The sequence below is a fragment of the Camellia sinensis genome, chromosome 5 (genome assembly GCF_055761805.1).
Source record: "Camellia sinensis isolate YWXY chromosome 5, ASM5576180v1, whole genome shotgun sequence".
NCBI lineage: Eukaryota > Viridiplantae > Streptophyta > Magnoliopsida > Ericales > Theaceae > Camellia > Camellia sinensis.
Genome location: NC_138965.1, coordinates 65,194,246 through 65,217,937, shown reverse-complemented (window position 1 = coordinate 65,217,937; position 23,692 = coordinate 65,194,246). Strand labels below are relative to the sequence as shown.

Sequence of the window (23,692 nt, the reverse complement as noted above, 5' to 3'; positions counted from 1 at the left end):
TATGTACTTGGATAGTTAAAGTAATTTATTTTTTGTATACGGATGCAGATTGTGGAATGATTGATAGTTTATGTATCATTTTATTTATATACGTATTACAGGTTGCATGGAATACAGACAAGTTATTGACACATTATAATATTTGCAATAAAACATAATATCATGTTTTTGCCGACTAAACATTTTGTAGCCAAAAAAAAGGGAAAAAAAAACAAACAAACATTTGGCTACTAAAAGTTTTGTAGCCAAAAGAAAATTCAAACATTTGGCTACTAAATTTTTGTAAGCAAAAGAAAAACAACCATTTGGCTACTAAATGTTTTGTAGCCAAAAGAAAATCAAACCTTTGGCTACTAAAAGTTTTGTAGTCAAAAGAAAATCAAACATTTGGCGACTAAAATATTTCGTAGCTAAAAACAAAAGTTGAAGAATAAAAATACTTTTGGCGACTAATAATTTAGTAGCAAAAAATGTGGGAGTTTAGGCGACTAAATTTTTAGCAGCCAAAAGAAATAGTATTTGCCGACTAAAATTTTAATAGCCAAAAAAGATTGACTGACTAAAATTTTAGTAGCCAAAACACTAGTATTTTCTTTAGGCGACTAAAAAATTTAGTAGCTAAAAATTTTTCCGCGACTAAATCATTGGCTTTTGATGACAAAAAAATTGATCGGCAAAAATGTATTATTTAATTAATTTTCCAATCTATTGGCGACTAAATATTTAGTCGGCAAATGTATACATTTGGCGACTAAATTAAGTTTAGTAGCAAATTAGCTTGCCCGACTACTCTTCAACTACTAAATTTCCGACCAAAAAATTTAGTCACTAAAGGCTTGTTTGTTATTAATTAAGTGGTTCATAAAGTACTTTTCCCAAGCTTCTTTGTTATTAATTAAGTGGTTCTCACAAATATCATTGATCAGATGGCAATAAAGATAATCATGAGGATTCAGATCAGAAAAATCACCTGCATGGCTTTGATCAAGATGCTGAAACAATGATTAAGAAGGTCAAGCAAGCATTGGCTAATGGAGAAGGATGTCGGGTATGTTTTGGTCCCAATTTGGATGTGAACATGCTCGTGTTTATGATAGAATTAATAAGCTTAACCATTCTTGCAGGTTTATGGGGTCTTGGATGTCCAAAGAGTTGCCGGGAACTTCCATATCTCAGTTCATGGGTTGAACATTTTTGTTGCACAAATGGCCAGTTTTTTTTTTTTTCCTGTTTTTTAAAGGTTATTTTCTTGTAATGTAATTTCATGTAACAAGTCATCAGTATCTATAAATATGTGAATAATGTGATTCCTGATTAAACCATTGGTTGCTTGGTAAAATTAATAAAAACAAATAAAAAAAAGTGGAAGAAGCGGGAGGAGAAGAAAAAGAGTGAGAAATTGATTCTCTTATGTTGTGTTTGGTTGAGGGATTTGGAGAGAGATTTGGAAAGGGAAATGGAAAAGGTAGGTGAAATGTGAATAAAACATGCCTATATTTCACCTAGTTTCACGCACCTTTTCCCTTTCCCTTTCCAAATCCCTCCCCAAATCCCCCAACCAAACACAGCATTTAGACAAATACTTGGAGAAGTACAAAATACTTCTAATTTAGTATAGTTTAGCTACCCCCTTTATTTAAAATAACAACAACTTGGTCTTCTGTCTTCATAAAAGGTACTCAGCCTGAACTTAAGTTTTCGGTAATAAAATATTGGTCCACTTCAATTTGCTAAATTTTGAGATGCTGGCCTTTAGGAGTCTGGCTTTCATGTCCTAGTTCTGGTCCTCTAAAATTGGAGTCTACGAGGCGTTATGTTAAAATTTAATGTATAAAGAGAAATAAAGAATTGTATAGATATTGATTGTATTATTGATTGATATCGAATATGTTTACAATGATGCCTATATATAGAAGAGTAGAGTAGGTAGGTGTGTAGTAGGTGGAGTAGGTGGTAGTAGGTGGTAGTGGTATAGGTGTGTAGTAGGTGGAGTAGGTGGTAGTAGGTGGTAGTGGTAGGTTTTAACAGCCCCCGCAAACTCAAGGAGGAGAGACACAAATCAACTTGAGTTTGGAAAGAGGAACAAAATAAGAAAATACATAAAATAAAAGAGGATAGGAAACACTGTATGGTCGTGTCAGACCGTTGGTGAAGACACTGTATGGTGGTGTCAGACCGGTGTAGGAGCTAACCGGAATCAATGTCGGAACAGTTCATGGGGTCATGTCGGACCGTTGGAAAAGCTAACCGGAATCAATGTCGGGACAGTTTATGGGGTCATGCCGGACCGTTGGAAAAGTCGCACCCTCAAAAGGTGTGCCCAATCTTTTAAAAGACGTGCCATCAAAAGGCGTGCCCAATCCATAAAAAGGTGTGCCGGACATTATGGCGAAGCGCGTGACTACCTTGGCTTGCGCGCCCATGTTGTCGTCTAGCGCCGAGTGGCGCACGATGCGCGTGTCTGCCTTGGCTATTTAACCAAGACGGAGGCTGAGGCTGAGGCTGAGACAAAAACCTGCTAAAAACCTCTGAAAAACTCTTCGTGTTCTGAGAGAGATACTCTGTAACACTCTGTTGCCCAGAAAATGGCCTCTTCTTCCCGTGGTCTACTCACTCTCTTTCCAGACCTCAACGAGTCCACAAGAGAGATAACTGGTGCGGTTGCCCGTGAACCTCAACCAAGTGCCCCTGAGTTTGCTCCGTTGACCTTTCCTATGCGGTCTGTGGAGCAAAGAATTGCAGCACAATCAGATATTGAGGCCAATCAGTATACATTGAAGTCATGTGTGGAGACGATGACGGCGGTCACAAACTTGTCGCACCGACTTCAGAGTAGGACAAATGAGGTGCAGCAGTTAAACGCCCAACTGGCTCTGCTCCAGCGCATGTATAAGGATGCGCGAGCAGAGATATGTGTGCTAAAAGCGGAAAACAAGGAGCTGAAGCGGAAGGCCACCGTTATGTTCCGATTTGGAGGTCCGCCATATGCTGCAGGGGAGGAGCAGGAGGGAGTGAACGTGCTCGGCGGCGCGAGAAACACAAAGGCAGCACCGTCAAGGGCCGCCCAGGATAGAGGCAAGAAGAAAAGACTGGCGTGAAAAGGCGAAGAAGTGAGGTCGGTGGGTGGCCGTCTGCAGAAAAGAAAACAAATCTTTTGTTGTTGTGATGGTGGTCTTTGTTGTTGTGTTTTTTTTTTTTTTTTTTTTTTTTTGTTGTTGTTTTGGTTTTTGTGGGAAATGAAATAAAATAAAATAAAGATTTGAAAAATCAGAGGTGGTTTGAATCTGTGGGCTCGTATGTTGATATAATATATTATAATAAAAAAAATATGTATAGATATAGATAGAAAATAAAAGAAAGTTGAAGAGAGTGGGAACACGCTGGAAAAGGTGGAGCAAAATAAATATATATATATATATATAAAGTAAAAGAAAGTTGAGTGGGGGTGGTAAAAGATATATACTAATGAAAAGGAATCAAAATATATATGTGTGAAAAGTAATCAGAATATATATATAGATATATATATATATATATATTTTTGGTGAAGTGAATGTGTGAAAAGTGGTCTGCCGTGTGAATGGTATCTCTCTCTCTTCATATGGGGCTGTCTCTCTTGCAAGGATGTGTGATAAAATAAAATAAAAAGAAAGTTGGGTGGTGGAAAAGTATGGTTAGAGAGAGAGAAGGCATAGGGGTTGCTGTCCAAGGTGGCACCATGAGAGAGAGAGGTTGATGTAAAAATATTAAAAATGTTTTCCTCGTAAGAAAAAGAAGATCTGCCTCATCAAGAACAAGTATTGAAAGTGAATTCTGGACAGATGTCGGGTTGAGCACACCTTTCGACAAGCATGTTTTTATGCAAGCCGGGGTGGAAACCAGAATATCAGGCGGTCCTGTTGGCTCAATTCTCGTGTCGGGACGAGAATGAATGCAGTGGGAGCGAGGTTCTTATTCGAAGCAGAATCAGAGAAGAGCTTCTGAAGCAACGGAAGGACGTAAGCGAAGGTCTTTCGGGAACCAGTCTTTGCTCGGGCAACCACATCCTTACCTGCAAGGATGAGTGGAATGGCGACACGCTGGATTGGAGTGGGGTTGTCGATGCCTTTCTTGGTTAGGGCACGAATCAAGCGAGGGTCCAATCCAAGCTCTTCGAAGGTCTGGTCGTCGTCCTGTTCTTCCTTCTCGTGGTCCTCGTTCTCGTGAGACAACTTGTCTGTTGCAGTAGCCATGGAAGACAAAGGCAAGGAGAGCGACGACGACGAGGAGAAACCAGCAGTGAGCCGATCGACAAGGGAAGGAGAAACTAGCGACGGCGGTGAGGATAGGCGACCAGCCGTGAGCCGATCGGCACAACAATGGTGATGAATCTGTGTAGTGTGTGTGTGAATCGATGCAAAATGCACAGCAGCGGCGATGTGAAACAACCTAGGGCAGTGCGTGGAGCATCGCGTGTGAGAGGCTCCGACGAGAGCGTTCCAGTCGATCTTGGGGAACATGTGTTGAAGAAAGTCGGGGTTGAAATCCACAGGCTTCTCGATCACTTTCTGGGCTTCGATTCGGAGAGGGAAGCCATTGGTGACCCCCTTGATGTTGGATGATAGCATGTTGTGGGTTAGCAGCCTCATCACTGTGTGTGTGTCATGCCCATCATTGTTGCAGACATGGTGTTCGACGAAATGTCCCAGAGGGATTTTGGGTTTGCATCGGCGAGGTGGTGAAGAAGAGTGAAGGTATGTGTAGAAAATTCTAGCGGACTAGGTTGAGGTCCGGCGGGCGGCCAAGGCGAGGTTGCCGCCCGCCGGTGAAGCGAAAAATACTAAGTTCTTAACCTTGCTCTGATACCATGTTAAAATTTAATGTATAAAGAGAAATAGAGAATTGTATAGATATTGATTGTATTATTGATTGATATTGAATATGTTTACAATGATGCCTATATATAGAAGAGTAGAGTAGGTAGGTGTGTAGTAGGTGGAGTAGGTGGTAGTAGGTGGTAGTGGTATAGGTGTGTAGTAGGTGGAGTAGGTGGTAGTGGTAGGTTTTAACACGTTATTCTCATTTTACTACTTTTGGAAGTTCAAGCTTTTATCCTTACACTAAGCACTGATGAGATATGAAAAAGAAAAAAGAAAAAAAAAACTTGGTGTTCATTTTGATGCCTCATTTCATTTGTTCATTTTTTTTTGGAATTTCTGTGGCTTTTACAGTGGAATTTATCATTGAAACATGGAGGCATGCAAAAAACAGGAGTTCTTCATATCCTCTGGTTGTGATCATCTTTAGGTTTCTTTGAAGTGACAAAATTCATAATTTGACATCATTTTTTAGATTGGTGCCATTTTCATAATGGCTCCAGTCAAAATAATTGACTTAATTGGAATGCAATACAGAAAGTTAAATGGCTATTCACTTTCCTTGGGACTTTCAAATATACATTTTGACTTACACTTCATACCAATTAGTTAACAAGGGGTAACTTCTGTTATTATAAGGAGATTAAATTGTTCAAGTTATTTTTAAGAAAATGGCCTGATAATTATATATTACTCTCCATCTAGTGAGCCAAGACATCTTTTGTGTTGTTTGCTAGCCTTTTGAATAATTCGTATCCTTCCATTTCAACTGCTTTTTCATTCACTTTAGTTCACTTACCTATTGCTTGTTTTTCTTCTCTCCCTTTCTTTGTTTTTTTTTTTTTTTTTTTTTTCTTGTCCAACAGATTTTTGAAGGGCCCATTCATGTCAATGTGAGCCATATTATTCATGATTTATCATTTGGGCCAAAATATCCTGGAATTCACAACCCACTTGATGAGACTTCACGGATTCTGCGTGGTTCAAGTGGAACATTCAAATATTACATAAAGGTTTGATTCCTGGTCTTTCTTTGATAAATTGTTGATTTATCTTCTGGTGTTTCCAATATGCACCTTCTTTAAGATAGCTGGTGCATTTTTTCTGCACATATGTGCTCCAGATCTTGCTGTGCAAGGGGACCCTTGCTTAAATGATCATTGTGTTGTCCTCAGTGTTGACTAGCTAAAAGAAAAATAAAACTGGCTATTTTTGCACATGTTATCTTGGAAATATTTTTCTTATGATCATTAGAATTTACTAGTATCACACACTATTGAACAAATTTATGTGACACCCTTACGGAGAGTGGGTAATGACCATATAAATGTTGTGTTTGGATCATGGATTCATGGAGTGAAAAGATAGGAAAAGAAAATGAATGAAAACATTCCCTTACCATTTCTTTTCACGCGACAAATCCAAGATCCAAACATAGTCTTAATAGGACTCTTGTACGTAGAATACTCATTGGATGCTTTGGTCTGATAAAGCATACAAAGCACTCAATTGTTAGCCGTTGCAGGCTGAAACCCAAATTTTCTCTATTATTGAACAATAATTTATTGAAACAACTCTTATGTATATATATAGTTCATTTAATAGTTGGGTTTATATTTATGTTGTGTTTGGTTGGGGGATTTGGAGAGGGATTTGGAAAGGAAAATAGAAAAGGTAGGTGAAATGTGAATAAAACATGCCTATATTTTACCTAGTTTCACACACCTTTTCTCTTTTTCTTTCCAAATCCCTCATCAAATTCCCCAACCAAACACAACATTAGGGTTTTAGCATTCTTTTTCTTGCTCTCTGTTGAGAAATTTGTTTGTTTCCATGTAGATTGTTCCAATTGAATACAGATACTTATCAAAAGAAGTTTCACCAACTAATCAATTCTCAGTCACGGAATATTATTCTCCTACGAACGAATATGATAGGACTTGGCCAGGTTTGTTTGGACACTGGAATTTATTTTGATCCCTCTCTGCTAACTCTTCTTTCTCTCTTCCAGATCTTTTTTCTGTTCCTTGCTGCTACTATCATCTGTGTTCCAATTACTAACCCCATTGTTATTCTATCCAGCTGTTTACTTTCTGTATGATCTGTCACCAATTACTGTAACCATCAGAGAGGAACGTCGCAGTTTTCTCCACTTCATCACTCGGCTTTGTGCAGTATTGGGCGGTACATTTGCCTTAACAGGTTTGTACTATTCTCTTTACCCTGCTTTTTGGAATTTGGGAAAAGGTTGCACACACTGAAGAATGAGGATCTAGAAAAGGTATCCTACCTGAGATGATTCAATTGAAAGATAACCATCCACTTAATAACAAAATCGATTTTTTTTTTTTTTGTAATAATTCTGAAAATTTGCCTCATCATTTAAATTTATTTTGAAATCTAATTTTTTGAAAGGTCTGTACTAAAAAGAAAAAAAACTGTAAAACTGGTTAAAGTGACAAATTACCAAAGGAAACAGAAAACATTGTGGCTGTGAATTTTGCATTTTTTACAACTTCATATTTGAACTCACACTCCGTTTGTTTGGGCGAAAAACATTTTTTTAAAAGTTTTTCTCGTTTTTCTTGTGTTTGGTATAACGGAAAATGAAAGTCAATAGAAAACGGTTTCCATGGTTAATAAAAAAAAGGGCCTATTTGCGCCGAAAATGTTCCCCACTTTTAAGGTAGAAAACATTTTTCAAACTAAAATATTAGCAATGTCACCATCACCTCCACCACTTTGATCACTGTTACTGTCACTACCACCACAACTACTCCACCATCTTCACCTCTGTCCCGCCGCCACTACCACTAATACAACTGTTAATGTATTATATTAATATGTATTATATTAATGTATCCTAATATTATATTAACATGTATATATTATATTAACATATAGCTGTATCATACTAATGCATATATTAATATATCATATATAGCTATAGGATGCCAGAGCAGTGCCTTCGCTTTCGGCTGCTTTATCTTATTTTATGTTCTGCTTTCATAATGATGTTGTATCAAACAACTCCTATAAATGGAGTCCCTTCTTACACTTTCAGATATATTCAATACAAGAGTTTTCTTACTCTCTCAATATCACTCTCTTATTTGTTTCATGGTATCAGAGCACAGGTGTATTGCCTAGTCTCTTCTGCATCGCATTTTAATTTTGAGCAGATTGTTGCATATCTCGTCCTTATCTAAATTACAGATTGGACCACACCAGAACCTTCGTCTCCTCACGACGAATCCAACGCCACCAGATTCATCATCATCCGATGTTCCACGCGCCGCCAGAACTTTCATCCACGCGCCTCCTCGCCTTTCAGACGCGCTCTACGCGCCTCACACTTGCCCTGTGCTATCGTGCGCCGCGGCCTCATCTGCTAACGTAAGCCACGTGTTTTTGACGTCAGCTGACGTCAGCCCTGGCTGCTTCCGTGCGCCGCTTGCTTCCTCTGCTATCGTACGCCGCGCCTGTCTGTGCTAACGTGCGCCGCGCCTGTGACACAGCAGTGACGTCATCTTTGACCAGATTGTGACGTCATCTTTGACCAAAATTGTTGACCAACTTTGACCAGCCAATTTAGTGCCTTCTGATCATCTTTTTTTTGGTCCGTTCACTCATTTCCCACTGATTTCGACCCTCTGCATTCACTGGTAACCTCAGATTTTTCAGATTCGGCTTCGATAGTACTGTTTTTTTCTCATGGATCGCTTGGACTCCTTCAACCACCCTATTCCCATTGTTCTTGACGGAACTAACTATGTCTTATGGGCACAAGCTATGTCTGGGTTCCTCAAAGGAAAGAAACTTTGGCGCATCATCACTGGGGATGTGTGCAAACCCATCCCAGCCACCACAGAATCCGCTGCCACCACGGACTCCGTTGCCAAATATGTTGACCGTCTGGAGGATTGAGATAGCAAAAACTATCAGATCATCACTTGGCTCCGTAATACTTCTATCAGCCTTCAGTTTGGTCGGTTCCAACTTGACTCTGCTTCCTCTCCAGCCAAAGCCATCTGGGATTTTTTACAAGAACGCTATCAGACTACTGGCCTTGCTCACCAATATCAGCTTCTGAGTCAACTTCACCGTATGCGCCAAGACACAACTCAAACCATTAATGATTTCCTCTCACAAATGTATTATGTTTGGGATCAGCTCGCTCTCTCTGAACCTCCCTGGGATTGTACTAAGGATGCTGCCTTGTTCACTACTTACCGTGACCAACAACGCTTGGTTCAGTTTCTCATGGCTCTCACTCCCCGTTTTGAGCCAGTCTGCGCATCTCTCCTTCATCGCACTCCTTTACCCACTCTTGAGCAAGCAATTTCTGAACTACTGTCAGAGGAAACCAGGTTTGGTACTCTCCATCCACACCCTGTGGACTCTGTTCTTGCTACTCCCCAGATTCGAAGTTCTCCTTCACCATCTTCCCCACAGAAGACACCTATCTGCAACTACTGTCACAACCGCAGTCTTCCATCGACTCATCTTCTGGTTAATTGTCCAGTTCGTCTTTGTCGGTTTTGCAACAAGACTGGTCCTGGTCATCTCCAGCATGATTGCTTCCGCAACCCTGCCCGTGCCTCTCGCAATGGTCCCTTCCCCGGGCATTTTTCCCACAACAACTCTCACCGTTCTGGGACTCCGTCTAAACCAATGCCTGCTCCACGCTCTGCTGCTGCTGCCTCTGCCTCAAAGGATTTACCTGCCTCTGTCCCTATAGATCCTTCCACTCCAGTCTTCTCTCACACAGATGTCGAAGCCCTGTTTCATAATTGGCAGAATTCCGGTACTCCTCCATCTCCTGCTTTGTCTGTCACCGCAGGTAACACTTCCTGGTACTTTGACTCCGCTTGTTGTAATCATATGACCTTTGACCCTACTATTTTTACTCCTCTCTCTTCTACTTCTCCTGTTCCTTCTATCCATACTGCTGATGGGTCTCTTCTATCTGTAAGTCATGTTGGTTTTGTTTCCACCTCTCACTTATCTTTATCTCATGTCTATCTTATGCCTGCTCTCACTTTAAATCTTATATCCATTAGTCAATTATGTGAGCATGGTCTAACTATTACCTTTTCCCCAACTGGTTGTTTGGTGCAGGACCCTCGGACGGGGCAAACTCTTGGGATCGGCCGTAAGCATGGACGTCTCTACGAACTTATCCATCTTCATGTTCCGAATTCCTCTCAGATCACAGCTCCTACCACTGTTACCACTGCTCCTCCTTTATCTCCTTTTCAGCTTTGGCACTATCGTTTAGGCCATCTTTCTGTTAGTCGTTTAAAATTTTTAATTTCTCGTGGTCATTTAGGTCCTGTAAGTTCTGATGCTTTTGATTGTGTGTCCTGTCAACTTGCCAAACAACCTGCTTTGTCGTTTAATAAAAGTGACTCTGTTTCTCTTGCACCATTTGATCTCATCCATTCTGATATTTGGGGACCCTCTCCTACTCCCACTATGGGCGGCGCCCGCTATTTTGTTGTTTTTGTAGATGATTTTTCTCGTTTTACATGGTTGTTTCTTATGAAAAATCGATCTGAGCTCAAACAACTTTATTACAATTTTGCTGCAATGGTTAAAACACAATTTTCTAAAACTATTAAACTTTTTCGTTCCGACAATGCCATGGAATATAAAGATTTTGACTTTCTTTCTTTCCTTCAGAGTCATGGTACTCAACCTCATCGATCCTGTCCCGGCACGTCTCAACAAAATGGACGTGCTGAACGGAAACATCGGCATGTTCTCGACACTACTCGCGCTCTTCTTTTGTCTTCCTCTTGTCCGGAACATTTTTGGGGAGAGGCAGCTCTCACTGCTGCTTACACTATCAATTGTATCCCTACCCCTGTCATTCATAATCACACTCCTTATGAGCGTCTGCATGGCACCCGTCCCCCCTACACCAACCTTAGAGTCTTTGGCTCTGCCTGTTTTGTTCTTCTCCAACCTCAGGAACGTACCAAACTTGAACCTCGTTCCCGCCTTTGTTGCTTCTTGGGGTATGGTATTGAACATAAGGGGTATCGTTGTTGGGATCCTCTCTCCCAACGACTTCGTATCTCTCGTCATGTGGTCTTTTGGGAACACAAAATGTTTTCCTCTCTCTCTCCCTTCCGTTTGTCCGTTCCCTCACCCTCTCTTTTTTTTTACTGACCCTTCCACAGATCTATTTTCTGATGACCTTACTCCACCACCCTTGCCAGCCTCTCTCGAGTTTTCTAATACGGTTGCTCCACCGCCCCTGCCAACCTCTCTCGAGATTGCCTTGCCTACCGGTTTGTCCCCTGCACCTGCTCCCTCTGATGGTCCTGCTCTTGCTCCATCGGGATCCTCCCCTCCTGCTGAGTCTCTTCCTCTGGCTCCTCCTCCCTCTGCTCGACCACATTGGGTAACCCAACCTTCTACTCGTCTTCGTGACTTTATTGTTGGTTCTACTGCTTTTTCTACTTATGAACTGACCTCCTATCGTGAGGCTCGCTCTAATCCTCTTTGGCAGCAAGCTATGACTGATGAATTGCAGGCTTTAGACAAAACTCATACTTGGGACATTGTTGATCTTCCTCCTGGCAAGACTGCCATTGGCTGCAAATGGGTATACAAAATCAAGACTTGTTTTGATGGATTTATTGAGCGCTACAAAGCCCGCCTTGTTGCAAAAGGCTTCAATCAAGAATATGGTATTGATTATGAGGAGACCTTTGCTCCTGTTGCTCGTCTCACCTCTGTTCGCAGCTTGATTGCTGTTGCTACCGCTCGACAATGGGATCTTTATCAACTGGACGTGAAAAATGCTTTTCTTAATGGTGTTCTTCTCGAGGAGGTCTACATGCAACCTCCCACTGGGTCTGCTTATCTCCCGCATCAAGTCTGCAAACTTCGGCGTGCTTTATATGGTCTCAAACAAGCTCCCCGTGCTTGGTTTGCCAAGTTCAGCTCCACTATTCAGAAATGTGGTTTCACCTCCAGCTCTTATGATACTGCTCTTTTTATCCGAAAAACAGCTCAAGGGACCACCCTGCTTTTACTTTATGTAGATGACATGATTATCACCGGTGATGATATCGATGGTATTCTTCGCCTTAAACAGTTTCTTAGCCATCATTTCGAGATGAAAGATCTTGGTCCTCTCAGCTATTTCTTGGGTCTTGAAATCTTCCATGATTCTACGGGTTCTTTTCTCTCTCAGGCTAAGTATACCTCTGATCTTCTTACACGTGCTGGTCTTACGGATTGCAAGACTGCCTCTACTCCCCTGGAACCTCAGAGTCGTCTTACACCTCTTGATGGCACTCTTCTCTCTGATGCTACACTCTATCGTCAGCTGGTCTTACGGATTGCAAGACTGCCTCTACTCCCCTGGAACCTCAGAGTCGTCTTACACCTCTTGATGGCACTCTTCTCTCTGATGCTACACTCTATCGTCAGCTGGTTGGCAGTCTTGTCTATCTCACAGTTACTCGTCCTGATATTGCCTATGCCGTTCATATTGTTAGCCAGTTTATGTCGGCTCCTCGTACCCCTCATTATGCTGCCTTGCTTCGTATCCTTCGGTATCTCAAAGGCACCCTGTTTCATGGTCTTCATTATTCCGTCCGCTCATCTCTTCAGCTTCGTGCTTTCTCAGATGCTGATTGGGCTGGCGATCCTACTGACCGGCACTCTACTACTTGGTTCTGTTTTTTTCTGGGTGATTCTCTTATTTCTTGGCGCAGCAAGAAACAATCTCTTACTGCTCGTTCCAGTACCGAGGCCGAATACCGTGCTCTTGCTGATGCTACTCAAGAACTTCGCTGGCTTCGTTGGCTCCTCGCTGACATGGGTGTTACCCCCTCTGGTGCTACTGACCTCTTTTGTGACAATCACAGTGCTCTTCAAATTGCTCACAATGATGTTTTTCATGATCGCACCAAGCACATTGAGATTGACTGCCATTTTATTCGTCAACACGTCACTCGTGGTACTGTCCATCTCCATCCGATTTCTTCTGTTGATCAACCTGCTGATATCTTCACCAAAGCTCATTCTCCTGGCCGCTTCGTTGAACTTGTCTCCAAACTCCAGTTGGTTGATGTTTGTCCTCCTTGAGTTTGAGGGGGGCTGTTAATGTATTATATTAATATGTATTATATTAATGTATCCTAATATTATATTAACATGTATATATTATATTAACATATAGCTGTATCATACTAATGCATATATTAATATATCATATATAGCTATAGGATGCCAGAGCAGTGCCTTCGCTTTCGGCTGCTTTATCTTATTTTATGTTCTGCTTTCATAATGATGTTGTATCAAACAACTCCTATAAATGGAGTCCCTTCTTACACTTTCAGATATATTCAATACAAGAGTTTTCTTACTCTCTCAATATCACTCTCTTATTTGTTTCAACAACCATTAGTTTATTAGTTTAAAAAATGCAACCAAACATAGGAAAATGTTCTCCCGAAAAAATTTTCTCGAAAAAAGTTTGTTTTTGAAGAAAATGTTTTTCATTGGAAAAAAAAAAAAATAGAGGGGCAATGAAAATTCACCTAGAAATTCATCTATGAAAAACTATCTTGGCCATCGCTATAAGTTTTGAGAATCCATCTACTGCAAAAGTTTTATGAAGCCAATGTTTGAGGTTATGGGCAGGAATCTGCTCACTGTCATTTCTAATTTTCCTAATAATATAAGGTTCACTTTCCATTGATGTTCTCATAATGTAATTGTTAACACCATAAATCTGCAATTTTTATTATTATTTATTATTTATATAATTGCAGGACACGTGGCATCCTCTTATTCATTTGGAAGTTAAAAGAAGTTATGGAGATAATGGAGAATATGAAGGACAAAGTGGATGAGTGGGAGGACAAAGTGGATGAGTGGAAGGACACATGGCAAGACAAGAATGAAGATGGAAGAAATAGGTAGTTACTAAGTAGTTATTGCTGTATTTTTTCTTCTATAAATAGCCATTAATGGCTACATTGTAAAGGATCCAAAACTTAAATCAAAGACAATTGATTTCAATATTTCTTGTCATTTTCCTTATCTTAGGAGTAGTTCAACATAGATTTATATTTCGAGGCATTTATTTTCAGCATTTCCATTTCGAAGCATTTTATGCACTTTCTTTTCGAAGCATAGGAGTAGAGGTAAGTAATTATTACTTTGATTGTTCACTCAATCATCTTTCTCCGTCCCTTTTTCTTTTTCTTCTTTTACTTTTTCTTTTCTCTACACTTGACAATTTTGAAGTCCTCTTTGTTGAGGCAAAAGAACCGTCAACGCAATCGCTTGATAATTGGCTTGAATTTAATCTGTAAGGATTTTTCAATCCTTGCTGGCACGCTCGCATTTATGATATTTTCTTTCGTAGGAAAAATAAGCCAACATTTTTTGGCACGCCCGGTGGGACTGCCAAGTGTAAGAAATGACAAACGATTTGGATTTCGCCATTCGAACTTGTCAATTTGAAATATATTGGCGTGAAAGAAAAATTTTAGATCTTCAAGAAGAGATCCATTTTCTTGATGAAATAAACTTTCATCCATTACAATATTATTTGGTGAAAAAAAAAGACACAATTTAATTGGAGAAATTCATCAACTTGATATAGAAATTCGCCAATGGAATGATGAGTTATTAACTCTCACTACCAAGTCTTTAACTGAGGCTTTAATGGCCGGAATTGGTGAATTTTTTCAAAATTTTTTCATGGTTGAAAATAGCAAAAGCAAAGAGTTGATTTCATCAATGGCTCGGGGGGTTCAAGAGTCTGTTTTTAAAGAGCCAAATTATGAAATTAACATAACGAAAGAGCATGTTTTTAAGCCAAATTTGGCTAAGAATGATGTTTCATACATGGCTCGGGGGGTCCAAAAATCAATTTTTAGAGAGTCAAGTCCTGAAAATAACATTCTTATGGGGGATTTTCATAAGCCATTAATGGCTAACATGGAAAAACAACCTACTTTGCCAAAGAATTATGAAAATCAATTCGGTGAAAGACATGTTTTTAAACCAAACATGGTCAAGAATAATGAACAAGCCACTGTTCATGAATTCAAATTTTTTGACATTTTTCAAAATGTTAAAAAGTATGAATTTTCATGGTCACACTATACCATGACTTTTGGTGTTCAAAATCCTTTTTGGATTTGTGGTTCACATCAAAATATAATTCTGATGATGTGGCTAATAAAATTAACAAATTGTTCTTATGAGTCCGAAGCACTAAGAACAAGGGATGACCATTTAAAATGCATGAACTTGGCTAGAAAAAGCCTGTGCATTTAAATAAGTGGTTGAGAATGGCTTATCTTTTCAAATTGATGGCCAATTGTTTGTACGTACACAATCAAAGTATCGAAGATACATTCGAAGCATCAAGAGTTGTTTCGAAGGTTGATTACTTCACATTCGAAGCTGTATAAAGCTTTGAAGATACATTCGAAACATCAAGAGTTGTCTCAAAGGTTGATTACTTCACCTTCGAAACTGTATAAAACTTTGAAAACTTTCGAAATGTGTACATCTCTTCAAATATATGTAAAATGACAATTAATTAGTTGTCGAATAATGCCTGTTTTTGGCATCATAAGTTGGCTCGAAGAACAACAGTTTTGGTGTCTTCGAAGAATTAATAATTGGTTCGAAGCACAAAATTAATATTTTCATTAATTATGTGTGAACTAGAACATATAAGTTTTGAATAACCACAATGTTGGCCAAAAACAGCTTCGAAAGCCGTTTTGCCATAAGTTGCTTCGAAAGCCGTTTTGCCATAATTTTGTAAGCTTCGAAGCACTCTATCTTGCATCAACAACAGCTTCGAAGAAATAATAATGGTGGTTGTGAACCTTCGAAGCTTTGTCGAGTATTTTTGAGGATGTAATTCGTCTTTTGTCGGTTCCATCGACCTTCGAAGAATGATTTTGGTCCTTTATATCACTTTCGAAGCTTGTTACTAGTAATAATTCGAGTCATCTAGTCATAATTTCATACTCATTCGAAGCACTTTATTGGTGTTGTTACATCATTCGAAGCACTTTGCTGCTTAGGTTAGTCATGTGCTTGGTTCGGCCCTTCAACAATTCAAATAAACATCATTTTTAAGGGCCGCGGGGGGTAATGTTAACACCACAAATCTGCAATTTTTATTATTATTTATTATTTATATAATTACAGGACACGTGGCATCCTCTTATTCATTTGGAAGTTAAAAGAAGTTATGGAGATAATGGAGAATATGAAGGACAAAGTGGATGAGTGGGAGGACAAAGTGGATGAGTGGAAGGACACATGGCAAGACAAGAATGAAGATGGAAGAAATAAGTAGTTACTAAGTAGTTATTGCTGTATTTTTTCTTCTATAAATAGCCATTAATGGCTACATTGTAAAGGATCCAGAACTTAAATCAAAGACAATTGATTTCAATATTTCTTGTCATTTTCCTTATCTTAGGAGTAGTTCAACATAGATTTATATTTCGAGGCATTTATTTTTAGCATTTCCATTTCGAAGCATTTTATGCACTTTCTTTTCGAAGCATAGGAGTAGGGGTAAGTAATTATTACTTTGATTGTTCACTCAATCATCTTTCTCCGTCCCTTTTTCTTTTTCTTCTTTTACTTTTTCTTTTCTCTACACTTGACAATTTTGAAGTCCTCTTTGTTGAGGCAAAAGAACCGTCAACGCAATCGCTTGATAATTGGCTTGAATTTAATCTGTAAGGATTTTTCAATCCTTGCTGGCACGCTCGCATTTATGATATTTTCTTTCGTAGGAAAAATAAGCCAACAGTAATATATTGATATTTAACAGGAATGTTAGATCGGTGGATGTATAGACTTCTTGATGCAGTAATGAAGCCAAATGCTAGAAGTATGTCGCGGTAAACATGGGGATTGCATCTATTAAAGCAAAGATTTTATAACCACTAATTGATAGCGTGGTGGGAGTCTGAAATTATGCTGCTGAGGGAGATTATATATAGAGCATTATATTGGTGGTTTAATTTTTCTTTCTTGTTTACCCTCGTCCAACTGATGATTCAAGCCGCATTGTCATCTTAACACTGTTACCCATTTTATAAATGTCTCCCCATGCATGTTGTGGTTTTTCTGGGAAGAATGTATAAGAGGATGTACTTGAAAATACATGGGGTCACGTCTGAATGATGATTGGCTAATCTTGGGTAAATGAGGGCACACATGGCACGAGATGATTGGATAATTTTTTTATAGCTTTGTTTTATTTTATTTATTTTTGGGGATGAATGGATGATTTGTTTATGGATGAAGTCGATGAGATTTTGGAACTCTTTTTTTATTATCCAAATTATAGTGGAAAATCTCACTTTTTTTGATAATTGTTACATAAAATGGATTTTAACGTCGCGTTTGGTTGAGGTATTTGAGAGGGGATTTGGAAAGAGAAAGGAAAAAAGTGTGTGAAATTATGTGAAATGTAAGTATATTTCATTCACATTTTATCTACTTTTTCTCTTTCTCTTTTCAAATTCTTTTCCAAATCATTCAACCAAATACAGCATAAAGAAAGAATCAAAATTTGGGGATTGTCACTTTTGCAAGATTATCCTAAAAATGATTTTTTTTTCTCAAATTATTATTTGAATTTGGAGATTACCTTCAAAATTGAATTTGTACACATCATTACGAGTCTATCACTTTAAAATAAATAATTTATCAAGTTTTTTCCTTTTTGTGTTTTTTTGAGGAAGAATTTATCAAGTTAATTATTAATTATTAATTATATAATGTTACTGTCATATCATTTGAGTGGCAGTGGATTAGTTGATCTATCCTGCTTATATACATAACCAAATTACCTTATATTTGATCTCCCACAATTTTTGTCTTGAACTCTAGTAACACCATTCATTGCCCTTCAGGTTCATTGCATGTTTCTAACTAATTTGATTCTGTTATATATTAATTTCTAAATATAATTTTAAATAAAATCATGAAGTTGATTAATTTGTGAGTTTGGTATTGATTCCGTTTGGCAAGTTGGGTTGGGAGCTTTTTTGGTTATTTTAGTCACAAAAGACAAAATAGGCTATTTTAGCCACAAAAAACAAAACATCACATCCAATCCATAATCATTACACTCTTCTCTCACAAAAAAAGTCAAAAAAGCCAAAAAGTCAAAAAGTCCTTCTCAAACCAAGCTTTTTAGTCCAGGCTAAAATAGCCAAAAAAGCCAAAAAGCAAACCCACTTCCCAAACCAAGCCTGAGATCTAGAATAAATAATTTTTGGTTGAAATTATTACAAAATTATGATTATTATTCATTAGTATTCTTTTCCATTTATATTTTTAACCAATCCAATTTGTTGGTTCATGATGGTTAAAATATTGAATTAGGCTGAGGATTGGTGGATTGAAGCCGGGTTTAAAAAATTGAAAAAATTACATGTGTACGTTTTTGCAAACGTTAAAGTGATAATTTTTTTTATTAACATTAATTAATTTTTTAAAATTTCACTAAATTGTAATTTTCTCAAAAAAAAATCCCCAATTTGTTAAAGAGTGGTTGGATTTGTGATTTTCCCTCCCTAAATTGACACAAATTATACAAGGAGAAACTATAAATCAGGTGGGGCTTTAAAAAGTAAATTAACATATTAATGAAAAAAATTCCCCAGCATCCACTGATGATAGGTTATTTCTCCACTATACAATCCTGTTAAATCTGCGGTCCAACCGGTGACTCGCTCCAACCAGCAGACCGGCAGGGGTTGAAATTTGAAAAGCCCTCTACATATTCCAAATTAGGGCTCAAATCAAATCCATTGACGATCGATCTGTAGATCAATCTCTCTCTCTCTCATCCGCGATTGATCCCCTCATCTCTGTTCACTCAAGTCCAGGTGCGACATCTTGTTCTCCGGCGACGGCGGCTAAAGTTCAGGTACCGACTCTGCTCTTGCTCTATGCATCCCCTCGGAAGCTAAATCGAAAGAGAACACTGATAATATTAATCTTTTTTCTTTGTTTCCTCAGCAACCAAACTGAGTATCTCAGAATATTGTATACAATTGTTTCATTCATTGGTGTCAATTTGTGAAGCATCTACGAGTTCCATTCACAAATAATATAACAGTTTCTAGAGATTTTTCGTTGAAAATGTTTTTTTTTTTTTTTTATAAAAAAATATATGTTTTCGTTGGTTGGGCCTTACATGTATATACATACATCTTCAGTTGCCTTTCTTTGTGGCACTCTGAAATGGAGATAGCTTTTTCATTTCTACTCAATAATTTGAACTCTGATTTGGTGTTACAGAGCTTGGCTTATTTGATATCAAATGTTTTTTTTCCCAATTAAAGTTTTAGATGGTACTTGCTTGGTTTGCAGAGTTAATGTGGGAGAAAATATCTATAGTTTTATTTATTTATGACATAATTATGACATCATCAGTCAATCACGGTTCAATTTCGATTGACTGGATGGTTGAACCATTGATTCTAAGACCCAGCCTTTTTTAGGTTTCCTTGACAATCAGGGTTTTAGAACATTGGTAAGAAGGCCTACCTCGCAATTCAAAGGGGGAGAGAGAGTTAGGACAAGCAAAGATGAACCACAATCAGCAATCAAGTGATGGCAGGCACGATGATGATACTGTGCTCTCTGATTTCCTTGCGTCCTTGACGGACTACACCCCCACTGTAAATTATCCTTGAAAAGCTCAATGAAAAACCTATGTATGCTTTGTTTTCAATAATAAATTTACTACTGTGTTTTCTGATCTCAGATTCCAGACCAATTGGTGGAGCATTACTTGGCAAAAAGCGGGTTCCAATGTCCCGATGTTCGATTGTAGGTACTTCGACCCTCTGTTATTAAAATCGTACAATTCGCGATTCGAATCATACAATTCGATTCGATTCAGTGGGTAAACGATATGAACATGTTGTGTGAATCGCAAATAGCTATGAATCGTAGGTGAATCGGTGAATTGAATTAGTGAATTGTGAATCGAATCGATTCGAATCGCTAAAATTGATGTTTGACTTTCTTTTTTGGTTTTTTATTGTTGAGAAAGGATTCGCAAAACATCTTTAAGGTCTTTAAGATTACTACATGCCATCTTTTGGCTTTCTCCCTCCCTATTTACTCTCAAATACTTAGACTTTAACCCCAAAAAATGAATTTTCTCTCTCTACAGTGTTCTAGGCTTACATATTCAATTTCATCTAAATACTTGCATTTACAAAATAATTTTTTTTTAAGGCATCAAAAAAGATTTTTGAAAAAAATTGAAAATTTTGATTTTTTAACCTTGTAAAATATTGTTGTTGAGTTATTGTTGCTTGAAAATTAAAAGTTTGTCTTTGTTTGCTATCTTTATTGATAAGAAATAGTATCTAAAAGGGAAAAGGTGAAGTGGGAAACATGGGAACCCATGTTAACTTCTTACCCAGACCACATGATCATCATTTAAAACAATATTTTCATTGATTTAAGTCTAAATATTTCATATTTATTAGATATTTAATATCTATTTTTTATGTAATTTAAAAAAGGTATATTTTAAAAGGTGACTGAATCTTTACGATTCACGATTTAATTCGATTCGTGATTCGATACAATACCATTTCGATTCACTATTCAAATCCCGATTTGACAACTATGCTTCTACCCATCCTAAAATGTCATCCTCGTATTTGTCTCTCTATTTGTTTGCCCTCTATTTGGTTGCCAACAAAATTGAAGTAAGTGAACAATCAGATTAAAAATGAGTAAACCTAACTCGATAAAGGTAAATAGTTGTGTTAAGGTCAGTTGACTGGATGTTTGTGTGTGGGGTTTGTGTTGATGAAAAAATTGATGATTCAAAGCTAGTAATTTTTCTAATTTCCTCAGTTTTCTCACAAAGGAAACCCACAGTGAAGTACGACAATGTCATTAGAGTGTTATCCAAAAGCTGAATGGTAGGAGGGCTAGGAGGAGTATGAGGGATTTTGATTCTTTTTTAAGGGAGTATGATTTGATTGACCCGCCTTGTTGAATGCTTAATTTACTTGGTCCAATTTCAGGAGGTGCTTTGAGAATATGTGGTTTGGATCACCCTTTCATTCAAAAAGGATTTTAAAGAGTGGTGGGCGAATTGTAGGATTCAAAAGTGGAAGGGTTTTAAGTTCATGAATAAATTGAAAATGGTCAAATGAAAGTTAAAAGAATGGAATAAAGAGGTTTTTGGTTATTTAAAGGCCAAGAAAAGTGAGATTGAAAAAAGGTTTGAGGTTCTTGATTGTCTTGAATCTGGGGGGAATTTGATGAGGCACTTAGAAAGGAAAGCTCGAATTTGAAAAAGTAATCTTTAGAGAATCAGTTCATCAGAGCCATTTACTCGTGATTGTTTTCTATGGAAGGGAATCCTAGAGCAGGGATTGAGGGTCTTGATTGGTGTCCAAATTATGTATTCTTATTCAAGAAGTTCATTTATGTACTTCCTTTCTAGTTGTTATATCATATATGGTCTCTGATGTGAAAAAACTCTGTGCATATTTTGTATTTCATTTTTCTGCACATTTGTATGGATATATATATCAAATCATTTATCACCTTTATTTTTTACAGAATCAGACTGGTAGCTGTTGCTACGCAAAAGTTTATTGCAGAGGTTGCAACTGATGCTCTTCAGTATGTTTCTAACTTCTGATAATTTTTTCATTACTGAAGTCTTTTCATTTGAGATTCACCAATAGTTCTATTTACAGGTTCATCGTATACATTTTCATATTTGCACTTCGAATTTTCATTATTTAGATACTGGTGGTGCAGTGTTGTTATACATTTATTTGTTTATTGTAAGTTACCCATCTGCATCTTAATATAGGCAATGCAAGGCAAGGCAGGCAGCTGTAGTCAAGGACAAGAGGGATAAGCAGCAAAAGGTGCTCACATTTTACTAATGTTTTTCTACTTTTCATTTTTTTATTTTTGTATATTTCCACCTTTTTTTTTTTTTTTTTCTTTAGTTTAATCCAATCTCTCTCTCTAATAGGATAAACGTTTAATCTTGACAATGGAGGATCTCTCCAAGGCTTTGCGTGAGGTAAGCACTTTAGTGCTTCAAGCAGTATTGCTATCAAGAGTCAAATTTATGCCAGCCAACCTCAAAATGACAATATCATGTGGGTGTTTGGGAAGTGGGTTTTTTTATAGGTTTTTTTAGTTGTAGGATATTATCGGAGAAATTTTTTTTTGTGTTTGGGAAGATAGTTGGGTTTTTTTGTGGTTAGATGTGATGTTTGTGAGAGAAAAAGTAAAATGATTATAGGGTTTGATGTGATATTTTGTTTGGATTTGTTTTTTTTTTTTTTTTTTAATTTTGTAACCAATTTGCCTTTTAGTGAAAAAAAAAACAAAAAAAACAAAAAAATTTCTTCCCAAACAGCGCCCATGTCTCCTAATAGTTTGAGATGCAAAATTTCTAACCTCCAAATTTCGGTAGTCATAGAACTTTGGCAATATTGGACATCAAACTTCTACCTTTTCGATTTGAATCTTGTAAAACATGATATTTCAATAGATGGATATATGTGAAAAGCATGTTTTGGAAAATGTGCTAAGATGGTGAATCTTTGATAACCAATATATCCATGTTATTAAGTTTTTGATATGTAAAGTAATCTAACCACTGAAAAGGCCTAATAGGGGTGTGACTTGTCTACACAGGCAGCTTGCCTCAACCATTATGAGAATACCTTAAATGCCAATATTTGAATAGACTAGCTACATAATGGCACATAAGCCATGGAAAATTGAGTTATGTTAGGAGAGCAGAAGCATATTTTTAGGCCCTATTTATTCGGTTCTTTATTTATTTTGTGTAGATAAGTAAAAAAAAAATGCTGAGAAAGCAATTGGGTTTTTTAGCTGAGAAAGCTGACTTTTGCTAGTACCTTCTTCAATTAAATGCTAACAGATTTCTTATTTGTATTAGAGTATCTGTAATTGGCATATTGTCCTGGTTCTCGGTGATGGCCTCCAGAACTCTCTCATTCTTTTTAGATTAGGACCATTTTACATTGATTTTAGGTTTCTCGTTGTAATTGAGCAGTATGGCGTGAATGTGAAGCATCAAGAGCATTTTGCTGATAGCCCCACAGCTGGGTTGGATCCTGCTTCAAGAGATGAATGAGCTCAGTGCCTTGTATCTGTAAAAACAAATACTTCATGGTGGCTTGCATTTTGAATTCAACTTTTAACTAATTTGCAAGGCTATGAAAATACACCATTATTTTTACATATTATGTCATCAATCTGTAGATGATATCATTTCATGGTCCTGTTGCTACACAATTAGGTAGATGCAGTTATCCTGTTTTCTTAGTATATCTCTTCCTTCGATAAAAAGAAAAAAAAAAAAATGGAAAAAGAAAGAAAATGGAAACAAATACTTTATTTGTATTTGTATTTTATTTATTTTTTTATTAATGAGAGGATATTATGCTGGATTTTGAAAGCATTTGAAACTGGCAAGGTCTATTTCTTAAATAAATGTAGGAATTTGTTGGACAATTGCAGGCAGTTTCGGTTGTTAGTTGCGATATTGCATTGTGAAACACCATGGAAAATGCTATATCGCATTTTCTTATTACTAGATACACAAACATTGATCTAACATTTATTTATTAATATAGTTCCCACTATTTTTGTGCCTAGTGGTAAAAAAAAATAAAAAATTTCTTGTGATTGTGAGATTCATTCATGAGAGGGCTCTTTTATTATTATTTTTAATTGGGAAAGTTGAATGGGTCTATAGGTTTTTTCCCGTGTTA

The 23,692-nt window shown here is 37.5% G+C and overlaps 3 protein-coding genes across 6 annotated transcripts in view; 2 read left to right on the top strand and 1 right to left on the bottom strand.

The window, feature by feature from the left end:
- Window positions 1-17,297, top strand: part of LOC114301710 (uncharacterized) — a 44,802-nt gene extending 27,505 nt beyond the window's left edge. The window contains 6 exon segments of the mRNA XM_082869028.1: window positions 901-1,048; window positions 1,125-1,208; window positions 5,723-5,869; window positions 6,696-6,804; window positions 6,939-7,058; window positions 16,702-17,297. Of these exon segments, the coding sequence (XP_082725154.1) occupies window positions 901-1,048; window positions 1,125-1,208; window positions 5,723-5,869; window positions 6,696-6,804; window positions 6,939-7,058; window positions 16,702-16,775 (682 nt within the window). The 3' untranslated portion in view covers window positions 16,776-17,297.
- LOC145790668 (uncharacterized) lies at window positions 2,565-4,628 on the bottom strand. Its single transcript, XM_082869029.1, has one exon. The coding sequence runs from the start codon at window positions 4,626-4,628 to the stop codon at window positions 3,858-3,860; it is 771 nt and encodes a 256-aa protein (XP_082725155.1). The 3' UTR covers window positions 2,565-3,857.
- A 969-nt stretch (window positions 17,298-18,266) lies between the features above and the next one.
- On the top strand, window positions 18,267-23,194 carry LOC114301702 (transcription initiation factor TFIID subunit 10). 4 transcript variants are annotated; one of them, XM_082869024.1, is made up of 7 exons: window positions 18,267-18,813; window positions 19,391-19,570; window positions 19,657-19,721; window positions 21,486-21,548; window positions 21,745-21,802; window positions 21,913-21,963; window positions 22,972-23,194. In XM_082869024.1, exons 2-7 carry the CDS (start codon window positions 19,478-19,480, stop codon window positions 23,050-23,052), a joined length of 411 nt encoding a protein of 136 aa, XP_082725150.1. In that variant the 5' UTR covers window positions 18,267-18,813; window positions 19,391-19,477; the 3' UTR covers window positions 23,053-23,194. The 4 variants fall into 4 exon arrangements, with proteins under 4 accessions (XP_082725150.1, XP_082725152.1, XP_082725151.1 ...); XM_082869026.1 differs by having other exon boundaries at window positions 18,434-18,813; window positions 22,950-23,194; XM_082869025.1 differs by having other exon boundaries at window positions 18,559-18,813; window positions 19,260-19,570.
- The last annotated feature ends 498 nt before the right edge of the window (window positions 23,195-23,692 follow it).

Bases quoted from the DNA above. Each gene is read 5' to 3' on its own strand.
- LOC145790668 (XM_082869029.1), bottom strand. From the start codon at position 4,628: ATGAGGCTGCTAACCCACAACATGCTATCATCCAACATCAAGGGGGTC.
- LOC114301702 (XM_082869024.1), top strand. From the start codon at position 19,478: ATGAACCACAATCAGCAATCAAGTGATGGCAGGCACGATGATGATACT. The intron at 19,571-19,656 runs GTAAATTATCCT...TTCTGATCTCAG, and splicing joins TGACGGACTACACCCCCACT to ATTCCAGACCAATTGGTGGA. The intron at 21,803-21,912 runs GTGCTCACATTT...TCTCTCTAATAG, and splicing joins AGAGGGATAAGCAGCAAAAG to GATAAACGTTTAATCTTGAC.